The sequence below is a fragment of the Lagenorhynchus albirostris genome, chromosome 2 (assembly GCF_949774975.1).
Source record: "Lagenorhynchus albirostris chromosome 2, mLagAlb1.1, whole genome shotgun sequence".
Lineage (NCBI taxonomy): Eukaryota > Metazoa > Chordata > Mammalia > Artiodactyla > Delphinidae > Lagenorhynchus > Lagenorhynchus albirostris.
Genome location: NC_083096.1, coordinates 34117756 through 34142778, shown reverse-complemented (window position 1 = coordinate 34142778; position 25023 = coordinate 34117756). Strand labels below are relative to the sequence as shown.

The window sequence follows — 25023 nt, the reverse complement described above, 5'->3', positions numbered from 1 at the left end:
AGTTGCATGTTTGTTTGGAAACTGATGCTCTATTCAGAAACTCTAGAGCCGTAGCCCTTGGAACCACAGCCTGGGATCACCCAATGAGCCTCCCTGACTATGCATGCAAAGATGGTCAGTCCTTTCCCAGTATCTGGAAAGTGTTGAAATGATAGACTCCCATGGGCAAGTGTAAGTGGGATGGAGCCTCCTAAGAAAGAGACTGGGTGTAGAATTTTTCTGAGGGTAGGGCTCATGAAAAATTAGAACAACGGAAAACATCTATATGGTACTTACTATGTGCCAAGCACTTTATGTGTATTATAACAGCCCTGTGAGATAGGTACAGTTTTCATCCCCATTACAGATGAAGAAAAGGAGACACAGTGAGGTTAGTAACTTACCCCACCCAATGTCACCCAGCCGGTAAGAGACAGAGCTGGGATTTGCCTCTAGCCAGCCTGGCTCCACTGTCCCCTTAACCTCTTTCAGTGATTTCCTCCTATCTCTGGTATTTAATGAAAGCATTGTGTTTTCACAAAGTTATATTGTCTTGCATAATTGTTTTTAAAGTCTTAGCAGTCTTTTTTGAAATACCCAAGCTAATTGTCTGGGGGATTTTCCTTAAACAAAATAAAGCAACAATAACAGAAACTAGCCTCTGCAATATGGATAATAATATCTGTGCTGGAGGTCTTACAGGAGTGTGCAGAGGATGAAATGAGAAGATATGAGAGTGCTTTGAAAAGGCCAAAGCCATCAAACTTCTGCGACATATTATTTATCTATAGTCCATACTGATTCTTATTCCTACATGGCAGTTCCTTAACAAGTTAATACGGGTTTCTGCCACTTTCTTTTGTCCGCTAGAGTAATACGGCCAAATTACCCAACTACTACTGTAAATCTTTTGATAATGCCTAGTCACTTGAGTCTGTTTGATTTCTCCTTTATCTTCCCAGTTTCTTGGCACCATTTGGTCTGGTAGCAGCTCCTTCTTACTCCCTGTGCATAGTGATAACTTCTCTGTGTCTCTTGACATTTTACCATGGCAGTCTGCCTGTGAAGTCGACCAGTGCCTCCTTCTGTTTGAAGTCAGGTTAAATTAATCATCTGACTTTCACATCAGTCTGTTGCCATGGGGCTTCTGATGTCACACTGTCAGTATTATGATTACCATAATACCTAACAGGCAAAAAGGGATTGGTTGCTAGTGGAAACCCTTGGGTGAAACTCACACAGTTTTAGTAACCAACCCAACTGCGTAGACTTTAGACAACCATGTAAATGGGTAAGTGGATTAATCATTCAGTTGGATTCCATTTAAATATTTTTCTTCCATATGTGTGTTCCCTTTAAGCAATCGTCTAGTGTCACTTGAAACTGATGAGGGCTCTTTTGGAGGTTATTTTTGGGAAGGTGGTGAAACAACAGACAGCTGTTCTTGGGAACAAGTGTCATAGGATCTGCCTAAGCTAGCTTCCAGTTAAAAAAAAGTCTGAGGTGCATTGTCCTTTCCTTCATAACATTAGGTTGTTTACTAGTGGCCTGAAAGTGTCAGTTCAGCTTCCCAAACACCTAGGAAAGAAGGAAACTTACATTTACTAAGAACCTACTGTGTGCCAGGATGTGACTCTGGTCAAAGTATAGCTTTAAGGTGGAGAACTGGTAAGCTAGGTGTTCTTGAACAACCCTGTTACACACGACAATTCGCAGCTTTTTCCAGCTTGTATACAATGCTCTTCCTAATTGGACGTTGACTGACCACCAATAAAGGCAAAGTCAGCACTTAAAATTGGTCCAGATCCTCCTATGCTGAGTAGTTGTCTTGCAGTCATTTTCACTGCAAGATTAAAAGACTGGAAACGTAATAGAAATGAGGTACGATAAATAAACTCCTGAATTAAAAGGTTTGTTAAAAGTTTGGACAAATGCGTCTGTCTTTTTAGGATCTTGTTGAGTAGGTGGAGGGATCACTTTTAGGGGATAAAGGGATCAACGGAATAAAACTGATTGAACTTGAGGCTGTGCAGATTTGGAAAGCCATATCAAGACTTGCCTAAATCTATATAAATCAATTTGTGTACCAGAGAATGAAGAGCTGACTTTTTTCAAATGCCAATTCAGCAATTACAAAGTCTGCTGGTGGTTAATTAAAAACTACCATCTCATTATGTTCAGAGTTAAATTACAAGTGTGAAAAGACTACTGTTTGCAATAACTGAATGCTCTGTACTCTCTGTGCTCTCATCAAAAGGAGGGCAGGGATAAATAACTTTTATTTAACTCACTGAAAAATCTCTTTCAGCTCTTTCATGTTTAATTAACTTCTTCCCAGAGCTTGGGTCTTAACTTAGAGTTCCTAAGCAGTAATGGAAATATTTGTTCATTTTGTGCCGAAGATTTTTCTTCCATTAGTTGAGTAGAAAAGTTAGAAATAATTGAACCCCAAAGACGCTGGGGAAAGTGACACCCATCCAAAGATTTTCATTGAGGCCACTAAATCCAGAAGAGATTTATGACAGAAAAATGGCAGAAAATGGTGATTTTTGCTTTACTGCTTGTGTGCCTCCAAGATTGGGGAGCTGGGGTCGTAAACACTTCTGTGGACCGGTCAAGTTTTAGTTCTCATTTGTAAGTCTGTCTTAAGGAACTTAATGTTTTGCTATTTCAAGGATTCCACTGTCAGAAAAGAGACCAAACTTTTATCACCATGGTGGATGTGGAGTGTCTGAGTGACGATGAATTACAGAACGAACTTGACAAGGTTGGATTTTCACCTGGCCCAATACTATGTATGTATGCAGCAAGTATTAGAGACTACTCAATGATTACCTATAAGCTACCTCCAAAGATTGAGAATTATTTACAGTGGAAGGAACCTATGCAATAAAAACCATTAAAATAGAAATAGGAAAAAAAATTTAAACCCAGCTCTTACTCACAGATTAGTAAATTTGGTGCCAAAGAGGAAGGATTGTTTTTTTACAGTAGTGAAACACCAACTACTCTTGATTATATCACCCTGGGCTCTTTATGCATTTCTAGTATGTGCACTGTGTTAACTGTTTATGTACTTACTGTCCATATTTCCCGCACATAGGATGTACAACTTCGTCTGTCTTGTTCCCCAATGTACCCAATGCCTGACTCCGTGGCCAATCCACAGAGGCCCCACCTTAAGTGATGGTGGAAGGAAAGGAGTGAGTTAAGTAGTTGTGGGGTCTACCTTATTGTAAAAGCCATAATTAGCCAATAATGTAAGAAACAAGAATAAGGACCTGAACTGTGAAATATTTTGAATCCAGTGAGATCACATACACAAACAGAGCAACTTAACTGCTCTCCACGTTCCTCCTCAGCTCCCACCAGAAAAGTGAAGGAAAAGAAGTTAGTGCAATTGTTGGTCTCAACTCCCTGTGCATCACCCAAGATGAGCGGACCCAGAGAACTGGACAGAGCTCAGGACTATGATGACAGTGAAGGTACCATCAGAAGCTGTACTGTAGATAGCAGCTGTGCGCTTACTCATACCTTGTCCGGCATGATTTATGCAGCTTTAAATGGTAGGCAGGGTGACCTGTGAAATATCCCTACGGGCTCTTTGCACACAGAGCCTGGAAAATAGGCCCTTGGGCTGCAAAAGGAATCTGTTAACTCCATGTCTACATTCATGCCAGTGCCTCAGTGGGGTAGACTGTCAGGGGAAGGACTGGTCATTCTGCACGTTCTCTTACTAAACAGAGCCAACTCTGTGTTTGATTTCTAAAACCGGCAGTTCCTACAGGTGATTTCCAGGTCTCTTTTGAGGTCTCAACCTCTGCTTTGCCTCAATCAATAAATTTGACAATTATTTTCTTCAGATTAAACGATCGCACATCCATTAAGAAATATGAACTAGGGACTTCCCTGGTGGCGCAGTGGTTAAGAATCCGCCTGCCAATGCAGGGGACACGGGTTTGAGCCCTGGTCCGGGAAGATCCCACATGCCACGGAGCAACTAAGCCTGTGCGCCACAACTAATGAGCCTGCGCTCTAGAGCCCGCGAGCCGCAACTACTGAGCCCACGTACCACAACTACTGAAGCCTGCGCGCCTAAAGCCCATGCTCCGCAACAAGAGAAACCACCGCACTGAGTAGCCCGCGCACCGCAACGAAGAGCAGCCCCCGCTCGCCGCAACTAGAGAAAGCTCGCACACAGCAACAAAGACCCAACACAGCCAAAAATAAAATATAAATAAATTTTTTTAAAAATTAAAAAAAAAAAGAAATATGAACTAGGTTGCACCTCCCCAAACTCCTCCTGTGCCTACTGCCTTCCTGATTTAATCTGGGCTGACCACAGCTGGTCTCTTCCAGGTCCCAGGGAGGGCGGGAGTGGTGAACTCTGGGATCCGTGGGTTTCCCTTTAAGTGGCCCCTGCCCCAGGTGCACCGTTCTCCTGCAGGGGTGTCCAGTTTGGGCTCTTAGGGGTGGGCTTGAAGATTCCCACAATGCATTCCGAGGCTCTTTCATCCAATAAATATTTATTAGGAGTCCTATGTGAGCCGCAGTAAAATAACAGAAACTATCACTTATTGAAGGCCATCAGTGCATTTCTGGCCTAACAGGCATTATCTCATTTAACCTTCACAATACTTAGGTGAAGTTCAGACAGGCCAGGTGACTGGCCCAACATCATATAGCTAGGAAGTAGCCCCCAAAGATAAGCTTCCATTAGAATGTGCCATGAAGAGTGAGGTCCGTCTGTCTTCATTACCATCACGTGTCCAGGTCCTAGAACAGTACTAGGCACACAGCAGGAATTCGCATATATTGAATATACTGTGACAGAACTGAGATTTGAACCCGGGTCTGGCTGTCATAATTGTGCTCTTTCAACCACATACTCTACACTTTTCTCACAATTTCTATTATGAGGATGAACAGATGACATTTTTGTCCATGTCTGGACAAAAAATGGCAGTTTCATATAGTTCAAATTAAGAGCTCAACAAACAATGTAAGTGCCTGGGGCCCTCTGAAAAGTCCCCTGTAACACCTGGTATTGGTGGTGGCGCAGGCACTGGGAGCTTTCCCCGAGAGTCTGGCATGGCCTCATTTGGAAATGGCAGCAAAGTTTGGGGACAGACCCCACTGGCCCCTGAGCAGAACAGCTGGCATGGGGGTACCTCAAGGCAAGTGACGACCCCAGACCCTTTCTGGATGTGAGATGCCTTCAAAGTCTTGACCCAGACCTGGGGCTGCCTCTGTTCCCTGCCAAAGATACAAGCTGAGGGGACTAGACCAGCCCTCTGATGAAAAGCAGTGTCAGACTAGAAGATTCCAGAGAGGAAGGCTTGTACACTCACTGCTCACGACTGCCCAGGACTGCAGGTCAGACCTGCACAAGCAAGCTGTTGTGGTCTCAAGCCATCCCGGTTCCCAGCATGTAGCCCTCCGAAGAGGTGCATTTATGCGAGGGCTAGGAGAAAGCTGGTCCTTCGGTTTGCTTTAGACTGTCTACCTGATGCTAGCCAACTGCGGGCAGTCAGGTCAGAGGGGGAAGCTCTGGTTCAGTCCTACTCTTGTAATGCTATTCTGCAATGTCAATGGCCGGTGGTTAATACAAACAGAAAACCTGCTTCTCAAGGTCAGGTCTGAATTGGATGTTTGAATCTGCCCGTTGAGGACCCTCAATAAGACCCTAGTGCCATTAGAATGGAGGGGTTGTCATGGAACTCATGGGATCTTGTGGAATTCAGCCTTGGGCATTTCACAGAGACATCCTGGCCTGGGGTGGGGTTGTGGTGGAGGGGCAGGGCAGTTCCAGACCTGAGGCTGAGCATTAGGTCATCCAAACAATGGGTGGATTCGATTTTTCTCATTTTCACTCATTGTTTTGTCACTAGGTGGACATAGCGTTAATGATCTCACCTCTTTTCAAACTTCCCCAATATTTGTGACACGGAGAACTCATTTAAAATCCCCTGCATTAGGGCTTCTCTGGTGGCGCAGTGGTTGGGAATCCTCCTGCCAATGCAGGAGACATGGGTTCGAGCCCTGGTCCGGGAGGATCCCACGTGCTGCGGAGCAGCTAGGCCCATGCGCCACAACTGCTGAGCCTGCGCTCCAGAGCCCACCTGCCACCGCAGGTGGCACGCGTACTGAGCACGCGTACCACAATAACTGAAGCCCATGCTTCAGGAGAAGCCACCGCAATTAGAGGCCTGTGCACCGCAAGGAACAGTGGCCCCTGCTCACCACAACTGGAGAAAGCCTGTGCGCAGCAAAGAGGACCCAATGCAGCAAAAAATAAAAATAAATAAATTAATAAAATCCCCTGCATTAAAACCTCTGCTGAATGTCCAACAGCACACAACTGCTCCAAGTTTATCAAATTGCTTCTTCACAGACTGAAGCCGAGGGTTGATCAACAACCTTTTCTGCTCCTGGCGGTTCCCCTGCTTTTAAAGCCTTTTTGCACAGGTTTGGCCTGCCCTCCCCTGCATGCTTCTTGGGATACAGAAGAAATCCTCCTTCCCTATCTTGACAATCAGGGATGCATGAGGTTTACAGCTGCTTTGAAGGGGCAATGACTAGACTAAAAACGCGCCCAGATGAGCAGCCAGCTCAGGCTCTGCAATGTATTTCTCGCAGAGGCGTACAAATGTGACAGCCTCCCTGGTAGAAGCCCTCCCTGTGCTCCCAGGGGAAGGCCTGTGTGTTCCACAAAGGCCACTGCAGAAATGTTCTTTTCCCTCAGAAAGGCAAACTGAATTTTCTTCCCCTCACAAAAATCTTTGCCCTACAGTTGAGAGAATTCACTCCTACCATTGGTGTGTATTCCCTTTGCTAGCTCATATGTTCTCATGGCCTATTTTCCTTTTGTTTCCCATGATCCAGAGTTTAATGCCACTATCATTTCGAAAGGAAATATCATATTCTCATCAGAAAAAAACAAGGGACCCAAAAAAGTATGTACAATTCTAATGCATGAATACTTTTACACATATATTAAATATAGAAAATAGCACTTTTCATGTGTATTAAGAAGGGAAATAGAGAGTCACTACATTCTGTTACAATGGTAAAATCCTGGTTTAAAACAGCTCATTTTAATGAAGGTTTCTGTTTTCTGAAACTATTTCCACGTTCTAGCATAGGACCCAGAGTCACAGTGTCCCCCTGCGCCATCTCCTCACCCTGAGATAGCCACCCTCTCTCCCCTCCAGCTGTTGTCCCCTCTCTCTCCTTTTGCCGCCCGTGGTCTCGTATAGACCCACAGTGAGCATGGAATAACTGTGAGTTCCTGTTCCCGTCTCTCTCTCTCTCTCTCTCCCGGACACTGCGGTCATTGAAGCACAAGACCAGGTGTGTGAGAGTAACAGGTTTAGGTAAGCCCAGCTGGCTTAGAGACCCTGCCCTTCCACTTGCTAGTTGTGCGACCTTAACAGATCTAAGCCTCCCCTAGTGCAGCGCTTAATAGCAGCGCCCGCTTACAGGGTGGCTGGGAAGGGAAAGGCCGGGAACGCTCTTGGCCCTGGACCTGGCACGTCATTAGCTCACATAATGAACTCCAGGTCGTCAACTCTAGGGAGCCTTTCTCAGTCTTCTGCCCACTGTCCCTCCTTATTTAGAGACACCTGCTTTCTTCGGTTTGGGCAGCTCTGTGCTCTCTTGGTTCTTGGTTCTACCCTCTTCCTGTTCTGTGCTGAGTCTTTGTCTCTTGGCCCCTAAAGAAGCTTGTGCCTGAGGTCTGTCTTCAGCCCTCTTCCCTTCCGCTCTGCATCGTTTCCCTTGCTGTCTCCTCACTTCCCGCCTCTATGTCGTGACTCCACATAGAACCTCCACACAGGACACCCCTCCTAGGCTTAGGCCTGCATATCCAGTTGCTTTCTGTCCTGGAGAACTCCTTCCTTCTCCTTCTCTTCCCCTCCTGCTTTCCCTCCTTCCCGCATTCACCCAACAAATGTTTGTCATTATGAACATTTCAAAGATTAGATATATGTATTTATACCTCCCCCTGTGGTTATATTCCAGCACCTCACATTCAGGGTATCCAGGATCAAGCTCATTTTCACTCACCCCAACCTGCATTTGTGGCCTCTGTTTATCCTGATGGCTTTACTGCCTTCCCACTGTCCAGGCTCAAAGCCTCCCCTCAGCTCCTTAGGTATAAACAATTGCCAAGTCCCATGGATTAGAATTATGAGTTTTAAAAAAATTATCCCCCCTTCTCTTCCCACTGCTGCTATCTTAGCTTGCATTCAGCTACTTAAAAACACATTTTTTTTTTAACAATTGCAAAATCCTCCTAACTGGCCTCTTCCTCCAACTTTTCCCAATTCAGGTCCAAATCTATCAGCAGAGATTGAACCACATTATTAATTTGCCTGGAGACTTTACAACAAGAGGCAAACTTATTATGCACCATGAGGAGACACCAATGTCTCCTGTAACTTTATCTCCCTCATCGTCGGATCCAAACCATAATTACTTGTTTCTGCATCTCTCACACTTTCTTCCCACGTGCCTTTGCCTCAACTGTTCTTTATGCCTGGAATTCCTTTCATTTTCCCACCCCCTCCCCATTTTTCTTCCTGTTAAAATATTGTGATCATTTAAGGAACGTCTCAAAGGCCAATCCTGTGCATCCCTTTACAGTTGCCTTTTATTCCCTTCGTTGGCTGTCACGGGCTCTTGCACGTAGTAGGATCCCAAAGCTCACCTCATCAAACACTCTAGTGACAAATAGGTTAAGTTTGCAAATGTGATCTAGTATTTAAACTACCTGCTGAGTTTAAATACCAAATGAAAAGGAGCCCCCAAGTAAACACTCCTGCAGTACGCTCTAGCTTTAACTTCCCGTTTAAACACAATTCAAATTAGATGAAGGAATTCAGATATCTTATAAATTTTCTAAAAGGTTTTTAAAAATCTTCTAAATGGCTCATTAAAGGAATCCTTTCCATTCATTAAACCTCGTTTCCACAGAAAACCCTTTTGTATAGTTCCTGCAAAGACATTTACAGGAGAAACAGCAGCCTGAGTATTTAAAAATGCATCAGGTGGGACCAGTGCCCTTCAATCTTTGCTTTACATAAACCCGAAATAAAACCACATCAATATTTTGAATTGGCAATAGAATTTAATAGAAAGTTTGTGATGGCATAAAATGTTTTGATCTGAAGGATTTACATAAGCCATTTTGATTCTCAGAAGGGCCCCAAGACATCTGTTCAACTTTAAATCTGAAAGTAAATGTAAATAAGCACTTAAATTTCCATGTAAAAGGTGGTAGAACATGTGTTTATTGAGACACTTGTCGAACACCATAGACCTTAATTACTTAAAAGCAGTGGTCTGTACCTAACAGTCCTCTAAGTACCTGCAAAGGTATATTTGCATTTCTTTGAAACACCAATGAACACACATTTTCCTCTCATTTTAGTCGGTTTCTAGTGGAATACAAACCACTTTGAGATTTGGATTATGTCGATTTGTGGACACTTTTTCATATTCTGTGTGTTTTATCAAGTCACATATATGGTCCATTTGATTTGGTGATTAAGACCACCGGAAAACCAGGTCATTATTTTTTTTAATTGTTTTTTTTTTCATCAGATAGACTCTAAACACAGCTTATGTTTCCACTGATGGAGGAGGGAGTTAAGCCAATGTGTATAACTCAGGCTCTAAGTCCCCTTCCCCTAAAGAGGAAAAAAAATAGGGTTTGGGGGCAGTAGGGACCATATAATTTATCATCCCAAACAGGATACTTTTGAGAATGAAAGGGGAAACTAACCAGAAGGGACTCTGGAATAACAGAAGTAAAGCAGTACTGTCCTGGCGAAACAGGGCATATTGTCACCCCGGGTTTGGGAGTGGTTCCAAAGGGTGAAGTGTTTGGACGTGCATGCTGGTTGCGGAGGGCTGATGCAGGCAATACCCAGAGGGCAGCTGACCCGGGCAGGTGTGTGCTCCTGGCCCCATCTGGGTGTTTCCTTATTCTCTCCCAGACAGAGCATGCTGTTTCCTGCCAGAACCTCTGTTCATTCTGTTCTCCCATCCTGGAATGCCTTCTTCTCATCTTGCCACCTGTCCTATACTACATTCCACTAGAAGTTTCTCAAAATGGATTCCTACTTCCACCCTCTGCCCAGGAGCTTTTGCTCTAGGCTGTAAACTTTTGAGGGTAAAAACCTATGTCTGAATCCTCTATGTTTAATTCAACATATGGGGAGAGGGAGTTACTCAGTCCCTGTTGGCCAAACTGAAAGGAAACTTTACCCTACACTGATGTTGAAGAGCTCGCTTTCTGACTTCCTAGTCTGTGGCATCTCCTGGACATACCTTGATGTATTCTCTTGAGAGACAATGCTTAGGTCGTCACAAATTGATGACCATCCAGGGAGTGGTTGTAGCAGAGCTTCCACTCCTGGATCTCAGCCTGTGAGTTAACAACTATTTATTGTGTACAGGGCATTGTGCTAGACCTTCTTCAGGAAGAAAATAGGAGCCAAAGGAGCCGTAGTTTCTGTCCTGAAGAAATTTAAATAGAGCTCTGGAAACAAAGAATATGTGTACCAAAAATATGGACTCTAGAGTCTGACTGCCTGGGTTCAAATCCCAGTTCTGCCACTAACTTTGACAAGACACTTGGCCTCTCTGTGTCTTAGTTTCGTCATCTATAAATACGGATAATAATAGTCTCAACTTCATAGAGTGTTATGAGGATTCAGTAGAAATATGTAAAATAGAGTAGTGATGGCATATAAGAGTTGTATAAGTGCAATAAGTATTATTCTATCATTAATATTATTATTATATAAAAAGCATGATCTTTAATTATCTGCAATACAAAGTAATATAATTAGTGAAAAATAATATAATGGAAACTGAATCTTTAGTATTGAACTCCCGAGTGCCATAGAATGTGATTTACAGGTGCCTACAGATATGTTTATATAGTTAAATATACAGATGTAACTAAAGATTGTTCTCTGTGGGCGCCGTGTGTTGAATGAGGCAGACCAAGCATTTAAAAAAAGTCATATGTGCCCTCCCAGTATATAGGATTCCTTCTTCTCAATCTTAGGTTTAAATCCATCCCGTGCCCCTTTAAACATTTTTTTGAACAATTTATTTTGAGGTAAGTTCAAACTTAGGGAAAGTTGCCAGAATAGTGCATAGAATTCCCATATCCCAGATAATCTAACTGTTACCTTTTACCACACTTTTTTTTTTTATTGAACTACAGTTGATTTACAATGTTGTGTTAGTTTCAGGTGTACAGCACAGTGATTCAGTTATACATATATATATATATATATATTCTTTTTCAGCTTCTTTTCCCTTATAGGTTGTTACAAAATATTGAGTATAGTTCCCTGTGCTATACAGTAGGTCCTTAGAGTGTGTGTGTTTGTGTGTGTGTGCATGCATGCAGGTACCCTACCATTATGTCTTTCTGAACCACTGAGAGCAAACTGTAGACATGAAGCCCCTCAGCCTTCCAGCATGTATTCTGCTACCCACAAAGGATACTTTCCCACATAACCACGGTATAACACTCCAAATAATGAAATTTACATTGATTCAATGCTAACATCCGATATTCAGACCCCATTCAGATTTCATCAACTGTTCCAATAATATCTTTTGCTTTCTGGTCCAAGGCCAATCCAGGAACATGTGTTGCCTTTAGTTGTCAGGTCTTTTCAGCCTCCTTCAGTCTGGAACAACAGTGCCTCAGTCTTTCCCTGTCAAATGCCCTTGACTGTTTTAAAGAGCATAGGCCCTTCATTCTGCAGGTGATTTTTCTGATTTTTCTTTTGACTATTCATAGAGGCCACGCATCCAGGCAGGAATTCCTCAGAAATGATGCTGTGCTCTTCTCATTCTGTTTCACTGCTGGTAATGCCAGCCTTAATCACCTGGAAAAGTTGGTGTCTCTCAGATTCCTCCATAAAGCCATCATTTTCCCCTTTGGAACTGAACAGTATTTTGTGGGGAGATATTCTGAAATGACACCTCATCAAACCTTATCCATTAGCCCAGTACCCATAAGTGACTGCCTAATTCAACTTCCATCATCATGATTGCCCATTGGAAGTTTCTATTTCTATTATTTCTTCTAAATTTATTAGTTGGTATTCTATTATGAGGAAGATTTTCCCTTCACCCTCATTTATTTATTTATTTGTTGGTTGATTGGTTGGTTGGTTTGTTCATATGTCTGTTCATTCATTCATTCATTCATACTAGTATGAGTTCATTGACTCTTCATTTCAGTGGTTGTATCTGTTGATATGATTATTTATCCTAATGCTCAATTTGTCCCAGATTTGGCTAGTGGGAGCCCTGGCAGTCCAGTGGTGAAGACTCCACGCTTCCACTGAAGGGGGCGTGGGTTCAATCCCTGGTCAGGGAACTAAGATGCCACATGCCATGTGGCAAAAAAAAAAAAAAAAAAGATGGATACTGTATCCTTTTGACGTGTCCTCATCATTCCTTGAGCATTTCCTTAATTTCTGGCCCAACAAGATGTTTCAGACCCATCTTGTGCTTTTTCTGCCGCAGGAACGCTGGTTCCTTTTACTGCAGGATATCAATTCAGAAACCAAGATCTAGGCCTTCAGTGAGCTCCTGGTTGCTGGAGAGTTGTTGCTTCTAGACCCTCTCAGTGGACAGAGCTAGAAAATAAATGTTTGTGTATATGTACACATACACATATGCATCTATCACTATTTTTATATCTCTCTCTCTATGTATTTTTAAACCATGAGTCCATATTGACCTCCAATTACAATCCAGCGTTGCAGTGTTCTTTCTAAACTTTCCCCTTCCTGTGTTTGTAAGTCACTTCTCTGACAGTGAGAAACCTGCCTTCCATTAGCCTCAATATGTTTACATTTTTGCTCAATTTTCTAATTTTCTCAGTGTAACCAATCTCACAATCATAGTAGCCTGCTCCTCCTCTGCATGGTCCCCATCATCATTTCCTTGACCCCTGGACATGCCAGCACCTCTATGTGGCCCTCCCCTTACTGTCCTCCTTGGACAAAGGGCACACTAAAGCCTCCATGCGGTCCCCTCCCCTACTGCTCTTGTTCTTCAACCACCAGGCACCCCAAAGTCCCCTCCATATCCATAGCTCCCTACCCCATTTCATTGTCCTGCAGGCATGCTGACACTCTGAGTCCATGTCCCCTCTGCCACACTTCCAGTGTAGGACACACTGACATTCAAGGGAAGGAAAAGGAAGAGAAAGAAAGCTTCATGTCTCTTTTTCGTTTCCAGTTCTGAGGTCTGTTTCATTGTCTTTGTGCCAGGATTTTAATAGGATTTTTACTCTCTGTGTCTCAGTTGCTATTGTTGCTGATAATATACCTTGTAGGCCTATAATTATCATGTGCAGGGCCTACCTCAAGTGCTGCAATCAGAAGGCCCAATGTACCGAGGGAATATACTACCATTAAGACTACCATTAAATGTGTGGTTTGAGTTACATGTCAAGATTTTAGGAGACCTGATCAGGTTAAACATCTCTACAATAGTTTCTTAATTAATTGAAAAGCATCCTTATTCCCAACAGTAGTTATATATTACAGTTGGATCAAAGTGAAGAGTAAATTACATATTCTATAACTACTTAATAAGCCCTTTGTTCTTACCTATGACATGTGCTAATGGGAGCTAAATGCCATCCTTACAAGGAATGTAATTTAACATTCTTCTTGTAAAAATACTGACCTCCTGGTAGATATGCTTAAATATGCCTAATGATCAATATACCTTTACCTTATTGATTACATGCTGATTCTTTCTGTGTAGTAGAACCCAGCTTTGAAATACAAGAGCAGCAGGAAGAGATAGTGAAACCAAATTCTGATTACAATGATTCTAAGATGATAATAAAGGTAAACTTATTTATTTTCATAAAACTGAATTATGAGCAGTGGTGGTCTTTTTCTGTAGGAAAAATATGAATTTTTTTAGGAAACGCAGCTTTCCTTTCCCTTTCACCTAAGAATATAACCATTACTGACTTTAGCTAATTTATAATTTGCATTATGAGTATAGATATATGTATCCGTTTTAGGGAGAGGAATTTCCTGTTGTACCTCTCACATGAGGACCCCTGAGTTGTTTTAATCTCTTGGGACTTGTTAGGGCTTTGTGAGCACCAGGCACTATTCGTCGCAATTCATGGGTCCAGGCATGATTTCTATAGATAATTATTGATTATGAAATTTACTATCTGAAAGGCTTCTTGGAGGAGGCTATATGGTTCATCTTAGAGATGAGGAAACAAGCAGAGAGGGCATATGACTTGCCCAAAGCACAGAGAGTTAGAAGAAAAATTGGAATCGAATTCCAGTCTCCCAGTTTCCATTCTATTGCCCTTTCCAGTATATCAAGCTGCCAGAGGGGCGGAAAAAACAACCAGGCACCTGAGTAGTGAAACAGCTCCCCCCAGTGTCCCTTTTTTTTATATCGCAGAAGGACTCCAGAACATCTGTTCACCCATGGAAGCAAAGACTTTCTTTCTGATGATTGCTTTGCAAAGAAAGTCCTTGCGAGGCACTCGTTGGTGACTCTTCCATTCACACATTAAACCATGCTACAGAAATAATGAGAGTTAAAATGGGCTGACACATATGCATACAGGTACCTGGAATTCTCCCAAGTGGACAAAAAAAAATCTCAAACCTGAAAAACTTTTTTTGGCATTTTATTATAACATATCTTACGCATCCAAAAATTTATAAAGAATCATATAATGAGTAGAGTCCCACTCCAGAGATTTAAAAAAAAATCATTGCTAATTCAGTTGAAGATCCCAATGTATCCCTCCCTGATCATATTCCCTTCCTTCCTTTCCCCCAAGGTAACCACTGATCTCAATTTTCTAGTTTTCATTCTTTTCCTTTTCTTTACAGTATCCACAGACATTAGTTTCTCATGATTTTGGACTTTATTTAAATTATAACGTAATGTAAGTATTCTTCTGTAACTTTCCTTTATCATTCAGTATTATGTTGTGAGCTTCATCCCATATTTGTAGCTCTAGTTCATTCATTTTTACTGCTATATACTTATTATGAAAATATATCTATCCATTCTTTATTTATTGGACATCTGGATCATTTCCAAGTTTTTCTAATACAAGCAATGCTGCTACAAACATTGTGACAAATGATCCATTGTGTAAATGTACAAGAAATCTTCTTCTGATTGAATGAATGATCTAGGAGTGGAACTGCTCCACTAGTAGTAGAATCAAAGGATATATCTCTCCTCAACTTAACACAGCATGCTAAATTGCTCTGAAAAGAAGCTGCAGCATTTTATGTTCCTACCAGCAATACATTAAGAGCTCCATTTTTCTAAATCTTCTTCAAAATTTAGTATTGCCAGATTTCATTTTTGTCAATGTAGTGGTTGGAGGATGGTAGTTCATTATGATTATAATTTGTATTTTTCTTATTATTAATAAGTTGAGCATCTTTTCACATGTTTGTTGGTCATTTGTGTTTTCTCATCTGTGAAATGCCTGTTCATTTCTCTTGCCCATTTTTCTATTGTTTACCCTTTTCTTGTTAATTTATAAGAGCTCTATATGTTTTGGATACTAATCCTTTGTTAGTCATTAAGTATAGAACATATCTTCTAGTAGCTTGGGATTTTTTTTTTTTTTTGAGAAAACGATTTTTTTTGCAGTAGTCTTAGGTTCATAGCAAAATGGAGAGGAAGGTACAGAGATTTCCCATATAACCCCTGCCCCCCACACATGCATAGCTCTCCCATTACTAACATCCCCCACCAATGGGCTTATCTTTTCACTCTTTTCTTGGTGACTTTTTTTTTTTTTTTTTGTATTGAGAGCCCAGAATCCTAACCACTAGGCAACCAGGGAACTCCCCCTTGGTGTTTTTTTATTTTTTTTTAATGCAATTTTAAAAAATGATTTCAAACTTACAGAAAGATTCCAACAAAAAGTTCCTGTGTGGCCTTAACCTAGGTTTACCAAGTCTTAACTTTTTACCACATTTTTTTGGTAATTTTATCTATTATTTTTTTCTCAAACGAAATTGTAGACATCATGACCTTTTACTCCCTCCCCAAAACTTTAGTATGTATTTCCTTAGACTAAAGACATAAGGACCTTCACAGTACAATGACAGGAATCAGAAAAAAATTTAATTGAGATTAAATTCACATAACATAAAATTTACTATTTTAAAATGAACACTTTAGCGGCATTTAGGACACTCATAATGCTGTGAAACTACTACCTCTATCTAGTTTCAAAACATTTTCATCACCCCAAAATAAAACTCAGTACCCATTAAGCAGTTATTCCCCAATTCCCTTCTGGCAACTATTAATCTACTTTCTATTTCAGTCAATTTACTTTTGGATTTTTCATTTGAATGGAATCATTCAGTATGTGATGTTTTATGACTGACTTCTTTCACTTAGCTTAAGGTCTTCAAGGTTCATCCATGTTGCAGCATGTATCTGTATCTTTTTATGACTAACAGTTCATTGTATGGATATACCACAATTTGCTATTCATTCATTCATTGATGGACATGTGGATTCTTTCCACCTCTTGGATATTGGGAATAGTGCTACCTTGAACATTCACATACAAATATTTGAGTACGTGTTTTCAGTTCTTTTGGATATATACTTAGGAGTGGAATTGCTAGGTCTTATGGTAATTCTATGTTTAACTTTTTTAGTAATGGCTAGTTGTTTTCCACAGTGGCTGCAGCATTTTACATTCCTACTACCTATATATGAGGATTCTAATTTCTCATATCCTTGCCAACACTTCTTATTCCACTCCAACTTTTTTTTAAAAGCCAGCCTGGTAGGTGTAAAGTAGTATCTCATTGTGGTTTTGCTTTGCATTTCCTTAATGATTAATGATATTGAACATCTTTTCATGTGCTTATTCCCCTTTTGTGTATCTTCTTTGCAGAAACATCCATTCAAGCCATATGCTTATATTTTAACAAGTTAGCTTGTCTTTTTGTTGTTGGCTTGTAAGAGTTCTTTATATATTCTGAATACTAGACTGTTATCAGCTATATGATTTACCAATATTTTTTTTCCCATTCTGTATGTTGCCTTTCTTGATGATGTCCTTTGAGATCACAAAAGTTTTCAGAAGTTTGTCTATGCCAAGTCTTGGCATAGATTTCTTTAGGTTTATCCTGTTTGGAATTCATTCAGCTTCTTGAATCTGTAGATTACTGCTTTTTGCCAAATTTGGAACGTTGTCAGCCATTATTTCTCCAAATACCTTTTTTTGTTGTTGTTGTTTGTTTGGGTTTTTTTTTTTTTGCGGTACATGGGCCTCTCACTGCTGTGGCCTCTCCCGTTGCGGAGCACAGGCTCCAGACGCGCAGGCTCAGCGGCCATGGCTCACGGGCGCAGCCGCTCCGCGGCATGTGGGATCTTCCCGGACCAGGGCACGAACCCGTGTCCCCTGCATCGGCAGGCGGACTCTCAACAACTGCGCCACCAGGGAAGCCCTCCAAATACCTTTTTCAGCCTGACCATCTTCATCTGCTTTAGGAACTCTGATTACATACGTTAGATCTTCTAATCCCTTAAGACTCTGAGACTCTGTTTTTGTTTTGTTTTTAGTCTATTTTCTCTCTCTTGTTTGGTTTGGATGATTTATATACGTCTATCTCCAAGGACATTGATTCTTTCCTCTGTTTTCTACATTCTACTGTCAAACCCATCTAAATAAATTTTTTGTTTTGGTTGTTGAATGTTTTTCAATTCTAACATTTACATTTGGTTTTTCTGTATATATTGTACTATCTGCAGAGAATTAATATTTTTCATTTGTTTCAAACATGTCTCATATTGTTCCTTGAAACATTTTATGGTGGTTGCTCTAAAATCCTGATTAGATGATTTTAATATTTTTGTCATTGTGGTGTTGGCATCTGTTGTTTTTTCTCACTTGAGTTATGAGACTCCAGATCTTACTTAAATCTTTTGCTTTAGCTGACCTCCTCATACTCCACACTGGTGGGGAAGAGGGGTGCCAACTCTTTGCTCTCACGTGGGGGTAGAAGTCCAGTTCCCCCACTGGGCCTCCACTGATGCCCTGGTGTGTGTATGTGTGCCTTATTATTGCTGGGCTGCTGCAGGGGCTCCCACGTGGCCTCCACTGACACCACCCAGCTGGGGAGGGGGCTTCTGACACGTGGAAGTGGAAATCCAAGCTTCCCATGTGCCTTTATGTTGGGGGTGGAGTGTGCCATTTGGCTGAAGTCGAGCAGTTACTGTCAAAAAGTTTTCTGTCTTGCTAGGCTGCTCCTTTTCCCTTTCTTTGTCCTTTGGCTTTTTGGGGGGCTTTTTTGTCTGAACCCATTGATGTTTCCAGGTTACGGCTTCTCCAGCACCCAGTCCAGGATTTGTGAGGTAAAAAGAAAGCTCAGAGCACTCACCACATGTCATCCCTCGGGTCCCAAGGTCCCTAGCCCATCTGCTTCTCTCCATCTTTCAGTCTTTTTATGTTTGCTTTGTATATAACATCCAGGTTTTTGGCTGTACTTAGCAAAAGAAACTGGGAGAAGCACATCTAAGCCATCTTGTTCCCAAAACCATTTTTGAGCAGTCTGTCCTTTCCCTTCTTATCTGCAGTGTTAACTCTTGTCATATATCAAATTTCTATACATACATGGGTGTTTTAATACGTACCTAGGATTTGTTTAAATCAAGTATGGTAAGGTGATAGACATGGAGACAACTGCCTTTGAAAGAAGAGTTTATTACCTACAGCTCCCAAGAGGAACCCGCACATCATGCCATGCAGGGCCACATGGGGAAGTATCAGGGTCAGGCAGGAGGTAGGAGTGAAAGAAAGCATGGGCTCACGCCTTTAGTGTGATGTTTGCAGGAAGGAGTGGGTCAAGCAAGGCAAACGGTTTAGGATTAGCTAGTTTGAATAATTTTAGTGGGCTCTGGGCTATAAGTGTGGTCCCTAGTTGTCCAATATCTGGCCAACTAGGAGAAATAATGGCTTGGTGTGTGAGAGTTAGGTAGGAAGGTGTTTGGGGTATGCGTTTTGGATTGTTTGGTTTGCATATGAAAGGCTTGCTTTACTATCTCTAGGAATTAGCTAGCCCTTTTTTTTTTTTTGCAGTACGCGGGCCTCTCACTGTTGTGGCCTCTCCCGTTGGGGACCACAGGCTCCGGACGCGCAGGCTCAGCGGCCATGGCTCACGGGCCCAGCCGCTCCGTGGCATGTGGGATCCTCCCGGACCGGGGCACGAACCCGAGTCCCCTGCATCGGCAGGCGGACTCTCAACCACTGCGCCACCAGGGAGGCCCTAGCTAGCCCTTTGAGAGGCAGTCTCTCAAGGATTAGCAAGGCCCCAAGATGTCAAAGCATAAAATACAGAAAATAAAAACTATGATTAATACAATGGGGTCTCTGATTAATTCATCTAGCCTGTGCTGAGAGCAGAATGTCTTAATTCCCATAGCACCCCTTCCCCCACCTTCTCGTTGTTTTTAAATGGTGTCTTTATTTTTACTTGTCCCTTTGTTCTTCCATATAAATTTTAGAATGTTTATCAAGTTCCATAAAAAATTCAGATTGGAGGGCTTCCCTGGTGGCGCAGTGGTTGAGAGTCCGCCTGCCGATGCAGGGGACGCGGGTTCGTGCCCCGGTCCGGGAGGATCCCACATGCCGCGGAGCGGCTGGGCCCGTGAGCCATGGCCGCTGAGCCTGCGCGTCCGGAGCCTGTGGTCCCCAACGGGAGAGGCCACAACAGTGAGAGGCCCGCGTACCGCAAAAAAACAAAAACAACAACAAAAAAACAGCTATGTTTGCAGAATCTAGCTCTGAGCATGGGGAGAAAGGAGCAGAAGTATTCCATTTCCCCATGGGTGCCATCTACTCTCACTAAGCCACTGCTTTAATGAACGCCAATATTTTTTAGTGCCATTGTAAATGGTGTTTATAGTGAAAATCATATTACAACAACATTAAAGGAATTGTTTAAAGATGAAAAATAAATCAGCTACAAATATGCCACCTGACGCAAAAACTGATTTAATTTTTTCTGATTTAATTTTTTTCTCTCTAGGTTTTGTTTATGTGCATGTGCAGTATGTATTTACACAGTTGCCATCACTGTGTACATACAATTTTATACTGTTTACTGTGTTTAACATTAATCGATAACCTTTTCCCTGTTAAATAGTCATTATAATTATTATTTTTTATATAAATTTATTTATTTATTCATTTATTTAATTTTTGGCTGCATTGGGTCTTCGCTGCTGCACGCGGGCTTTCTCTAGTTGCAGTGAGCAGGGGCTACTCTTTGTTGCGGGGCGCAGGCTTCTCATTGTGGTGGCTTCTCTTGTTGCAGAGCACAGGCTCTAGGCGCATGGGCTTCAGTAGTTGTGGCTCGCGGGCTCTAGAGCCCAGGCTCAGTAGTTGTGGCGCACGGGCTTAGTTGCTCCGCGGCATGTGGGATCTTCCCAGACCAGGGCTCGAACCCGTGTCCCCTGCATTGGCAGGCGGATTCTTAACCACTGCGCCACCAGGGAAGCCCCTATAATTATTATTATTATTGATGGCTGCAGAGTCATGTTGATAGGCCATAATTACTCTTTTTTTGAAAATCAAAATGTCTACCTTTTACATACTGTAGGAGAACTCTAGGAATGTTAGTAAGGGCAATAAATTATAGAAGAAAAGGAAATCAAAGACCTATACCTCCTTATGGCAGGAGGAAAGAGAGGGAGGGAGTATCTGATTGCCTAAGAGCTGTGAAATCCTATAATTTGATTTTGCAACAGATTTCTACCCTAATGCCTTACTTAACATATCTATTTTTAAATTTAAGAGAATTAAAAAGAAGCTGCATGTGACAGGTACGTGGAGGTTCATTTTACTACTGTCTACTTTTGTATATGTTTGACACTTTCTGTAATTAACAAGGTTTAAAGAAAAGAATGTGCTTATAAAGGATTTTTCCGACACCCTTGGAAATCATTTGAGGTGTCTCTTGGTGAGCAGATCCCCACAGCCCACACACGTGGGAATTTTCAAAGTCTCTCTACCTCAAGAGTCTTTGCTTCCTTCTTCCAGGAGATTGATATAGTGTATGTGCAGAGATGTCCATGCTGGGAACAGTGCTCCCTCAGATGTGGCACTCTTGTGCCTGGCACAGCTCCCACCATCTGCAGAGACCCTGCCCGGGTATCACTAAACCACTGTTGAGAACATCTTTAAGAGGGTGGGGCAGAGAGTAGAGGGGAAGGGGTGGAGGCAGTAGCTGACTCATCATTGCTGGCCTAGGCTGGGAAGGGGTGACCGGTAGTAAATGGTTGTAGAGCAGGCCATGCCCTCTCTACCCCACCTTGGGCTGAGACCATCACACCTGCTGATACAACACACCCTGGAGGTGATTGTCCAGACTCATTAGAGTTACATGCTCTTTTGGGGTGTCCTGACGACACACTTGCTAAGACCAGGGCTCTCCTTTCTCCTGGTAACTCTGTGACTCACGTGAATGCCCAGGTGCCCCCCGTCCTGTCTTACCCTCCATCACACCCTAGTCAGTCTTTCTCAATATTGCTGTCAGAACATCTCCTTTTGGGACTTCCCTGGTGGTCCAGTGGTTAAGAATCCGCCTTACAACGCAGGGGATGTGGGTTCAATCCCTGGTCAGGGAACTAAGATCCCACATGCTGATGGGCAACTAAGCCCGTGTGCTGCAACTACTGAGCCCAGGCCCTCTGGAGCCCACACACCACAACTAGAGAGAACCCCTTGCACTGCAACGAAAGATCCCACGTGCTGCAACTAAGATCCAACGCAGCCAAAAATAAATAAATAAAAATATATTTTTAAATTACATTAAAAAAAAAAAAGAATGTCTCCTTTTGATTTTCCTTCTGGTTCTTGTTCTATGCTGGTGTCGGTCCGTCCTTTCCCTGTCTGAGGCAAGTCCCATCCTGCTCCTGTATATCTGAGAGTTCTTGGTGCCTGTCTCCTTTGCCCTCAGCCTCTGGCATTATTATGAGGCCTCTGGCAGCACGGCAGGTGTCAGAGGCTCCTGTTGTGTTTAGGGGTCCTGAGCCCCTGGGAGGGGCGCAAATATCTGCACACAGTGGTAGATATTATGGGTTGATTAAAGAGAAATGGAAAATCAAACCATCATGTTGTACACTTTAAATTTATACAGTGACGTGTGTCAATTACTTCAATAAAACAGGGGGAAAAAGAGAAATAGAAAACAGCTCTGTGAGATCCAACAGATGGTCTGATTGGGGAGAAGGAAGTCAGTGCAGAATACTTAACAAAATCTCAATGGTCAGCTGTTTAGGACAGGGATGGTGTGGTGGTCCCTTCAGAAATCCTCACTGCCAGCGTGGGGACTGGTACTCAGCAGCACGGTACAAATGTTTGTTGAATGAATAAATAAAACTTCAGGTCAATAAAGTCAGGTACAGAACATGTATATGAGTGCCAAAGAAATATAGACCAGATGAGTGATCTGAGTGGATAGAGTAATAAAGAAGACTTCTTGTAGGAGGGAAATTATTTTTAGAAACTGAAGGGTAGAGAGGAGTCTAGTGTAGAGTTCCATTGATAATACTGTATGACCTTAGACAAGTTACTTAACCTTTCTGTGCCTCAAACATCATCTTCAAAATGGAGCAATGAGAGTGCCTACCAGTTGGGGGCAGGGTGGTCTAGGAGGCTCAGTGAATTCATGGGAAATGGGACCTGGAACCTGATAAACAGCGGTCAGCAACATCATCTGATACCACATCTTTACATTCTTAGGGGTCACCCTGGACACTGCAGACATTTGAGGATGATAAGGTCTGAATCTTAAATATGAATGGACCGTCAAGGAAAACTAGACATATGAGGAGAAACAGCAACATGAAATTAATAACAATTATCATTATTACAATCATTATGACTAATGTTTATTGAATGCTTACTATGTGCCAGGAGATGTTTTCATCACTTTGCATATATTAAATCATTTAATCTTTGCAACTGTATTTCACAGGGAGGAAACAAAGGCCTAAAGAGCTATACCTTTTCACTTTACTGAAAAAAATACCATCATGAAAGAAATTTGGGGGAAAAGGAAAAAAGAAAAAAGCCACGATTGTCTCTCTTTCTACCCCTTGTACAGAACATTTTCACTTTCCTAAATTATTTTCTAGTCCTTGTTCATTGCCAACTTGTTTTTTGTTTTTTTTGGCCAACTTGTTTTTTAAAATAACTTTATTCTTTATATAAGAATGGCGCAGGTTCAAAAAATAAGTTCCAAGCAATAAAAAAGTACAAATAAGAGAGCAAAAGAAAGAGTTATTTAAGAACAGAATGCTGCTGGCATCATGTGACCTTCGTCACTGGCATGTCTATTGTGTGTGAATCACTGAGGTAAAATATTACTCTGCGGAACTTGGATGTTTTTACTAATTACTGAATAAAAGAAGGCAAAGTGAAAGTCTGTGCTATGAAGTACTAAACAACCTGATATACCAAAAACTTATCAGTTCTCAGAGTATATGACTTTTTCTAGAAAAAAAAAGATTCTTTGTACAAGACATTGGAAACAATAAATTCTTCTTGATATATATATATATTTTTTTGATTCATTAGAGACCCAAGGCTCCCACCAGTAAACCAAAATCCCTAGAAGGCTTCTGCCTGGATTCTAAGCGTTCTGAGGGAAGAAGGTAATGCTTTTCTTAACATATGAGGAGATATTATTGTCTTATGTAACTCCGGGAAAAAAATTCATTATTCAGATTTCTGTGAAGAGTTTGAGTCTGTAAAGAACGTGTTGAGAAAGAAGAAAGATTGGTGATATCTCACAATTTTGAAGCCGAAGGGGCCTTACATACTGTCCAGTTCACCACCCATGTTTAGAGATAAGCAAACAGGCCAGAGAGGCTGAGGAGGATGCCATAAATCACGGTGAGCTGAGACCATCCCAAGTTTCTTGATTTGTAGTCATTTAGAGACATTTATTCCTATTTGTGGTAAAGGGAAAAGAGAAGAAAAAACAAAAGAGCAAGTAGTTGAAATAAGTGCTCAAGACAGGATATTTTATGGGTCAGAGAGTAAAGCTTTCTGGAAAGTTCCCTTACTTCTGAATAAACTTGGGCCGATTTCCAGGATTTGACTAGCAGAACAGAAAGTACCCCCTTGCCCTTTTAAATGCAAAATAAACAGATTTCAAAAATAGTTCCCATCTCCACCCTGAAAAGCAGTGCTTATACCTGTGGAGAGAGAAGGAAGAGGGCCAGTGAACTGATGCCCCCCATCAGCTTGTACCCATCCCTACTGGGGACCAGGGGATCTGTAAGTCCCTAAGCTGGCCTTGCACCAGCATTGAAAGACGTTACACAGTAGGTGATAAATAAATGCTCTGTGGGATTTTAGAGATCTCACATCCTGGTGATACCCTGTTAACATTACTCATTGAAATTAGCACAGGTTTTAAATGAGTGGCACTCTTCCCTAAAGCCCCACCGTGGTTACTCCCTTGGGCCCAAAGGCCCGCAGATTTTAAGGGGTGCTCAAGTAGCAGTTGTACACAATCCTAAGAGCCACTACTGTTTTCACAGGTGTGCTGCGAGAGCATCAAACGTCAGATTCAAAGCATGGAATAACATCAGAGAGAACGCCTGCTGCATAGTGAACAGGAGCGCTGGGAGCAGGAACATAGAAACGTTTCCAGCAGGCTTGAAACTTGCTGTGTTTGGCATCTTCATCACTGTGATATTTGTCTACATAACTGTGGAAGGGAAGCCACTCTTTGGTTAAGTGCTTTAGAAGCAGAGTGATGAGCGCGTGCCTGAGAACTGCTCCAAGCCCTCTTGCTTCAGGAAAGAAGAGAGGCTACTCTTAACAGGGTGGGCCCAGCCCCATAGCCAGGTAGTCTTCCCTTGCACTGTGTTGCTCTCAAGGATCTGTAGCCAGGCTCAGGCAGGTAGAAGCAATGAGGGAGAGAACAAGGCACTTGTGTCAAA

General features: G+C 42.0%; 1 protein-coding gene across 1 annotated transcript; it reads left to right on the top strand.

Annotated features, from left to right (window-relative positions):
- The first annotated feature begins 1201 nt into the window (after positions 1-1201).
- LEMD1 (LEM domain containing 1) lies at positions 1202-24817 on the top strand. Its single transcript, XM_060141825.1, has 6 exons — positions 1202-1270; positions 2655-2774; positions 3342-3464; positions 6865-6935; positions 23648-23724; positions 24619-24817. Exons 1-6 carry the CDS (start codon positions 1267-1269, stop codon positions 24815-24817), a joined length of 594 nt encoding a protein of 197 aa, XP_059997808.1. The 5' UTR covers positions 1202-1266.
- Positions 24818-25023: the final 206 nt, after the last annotated feature.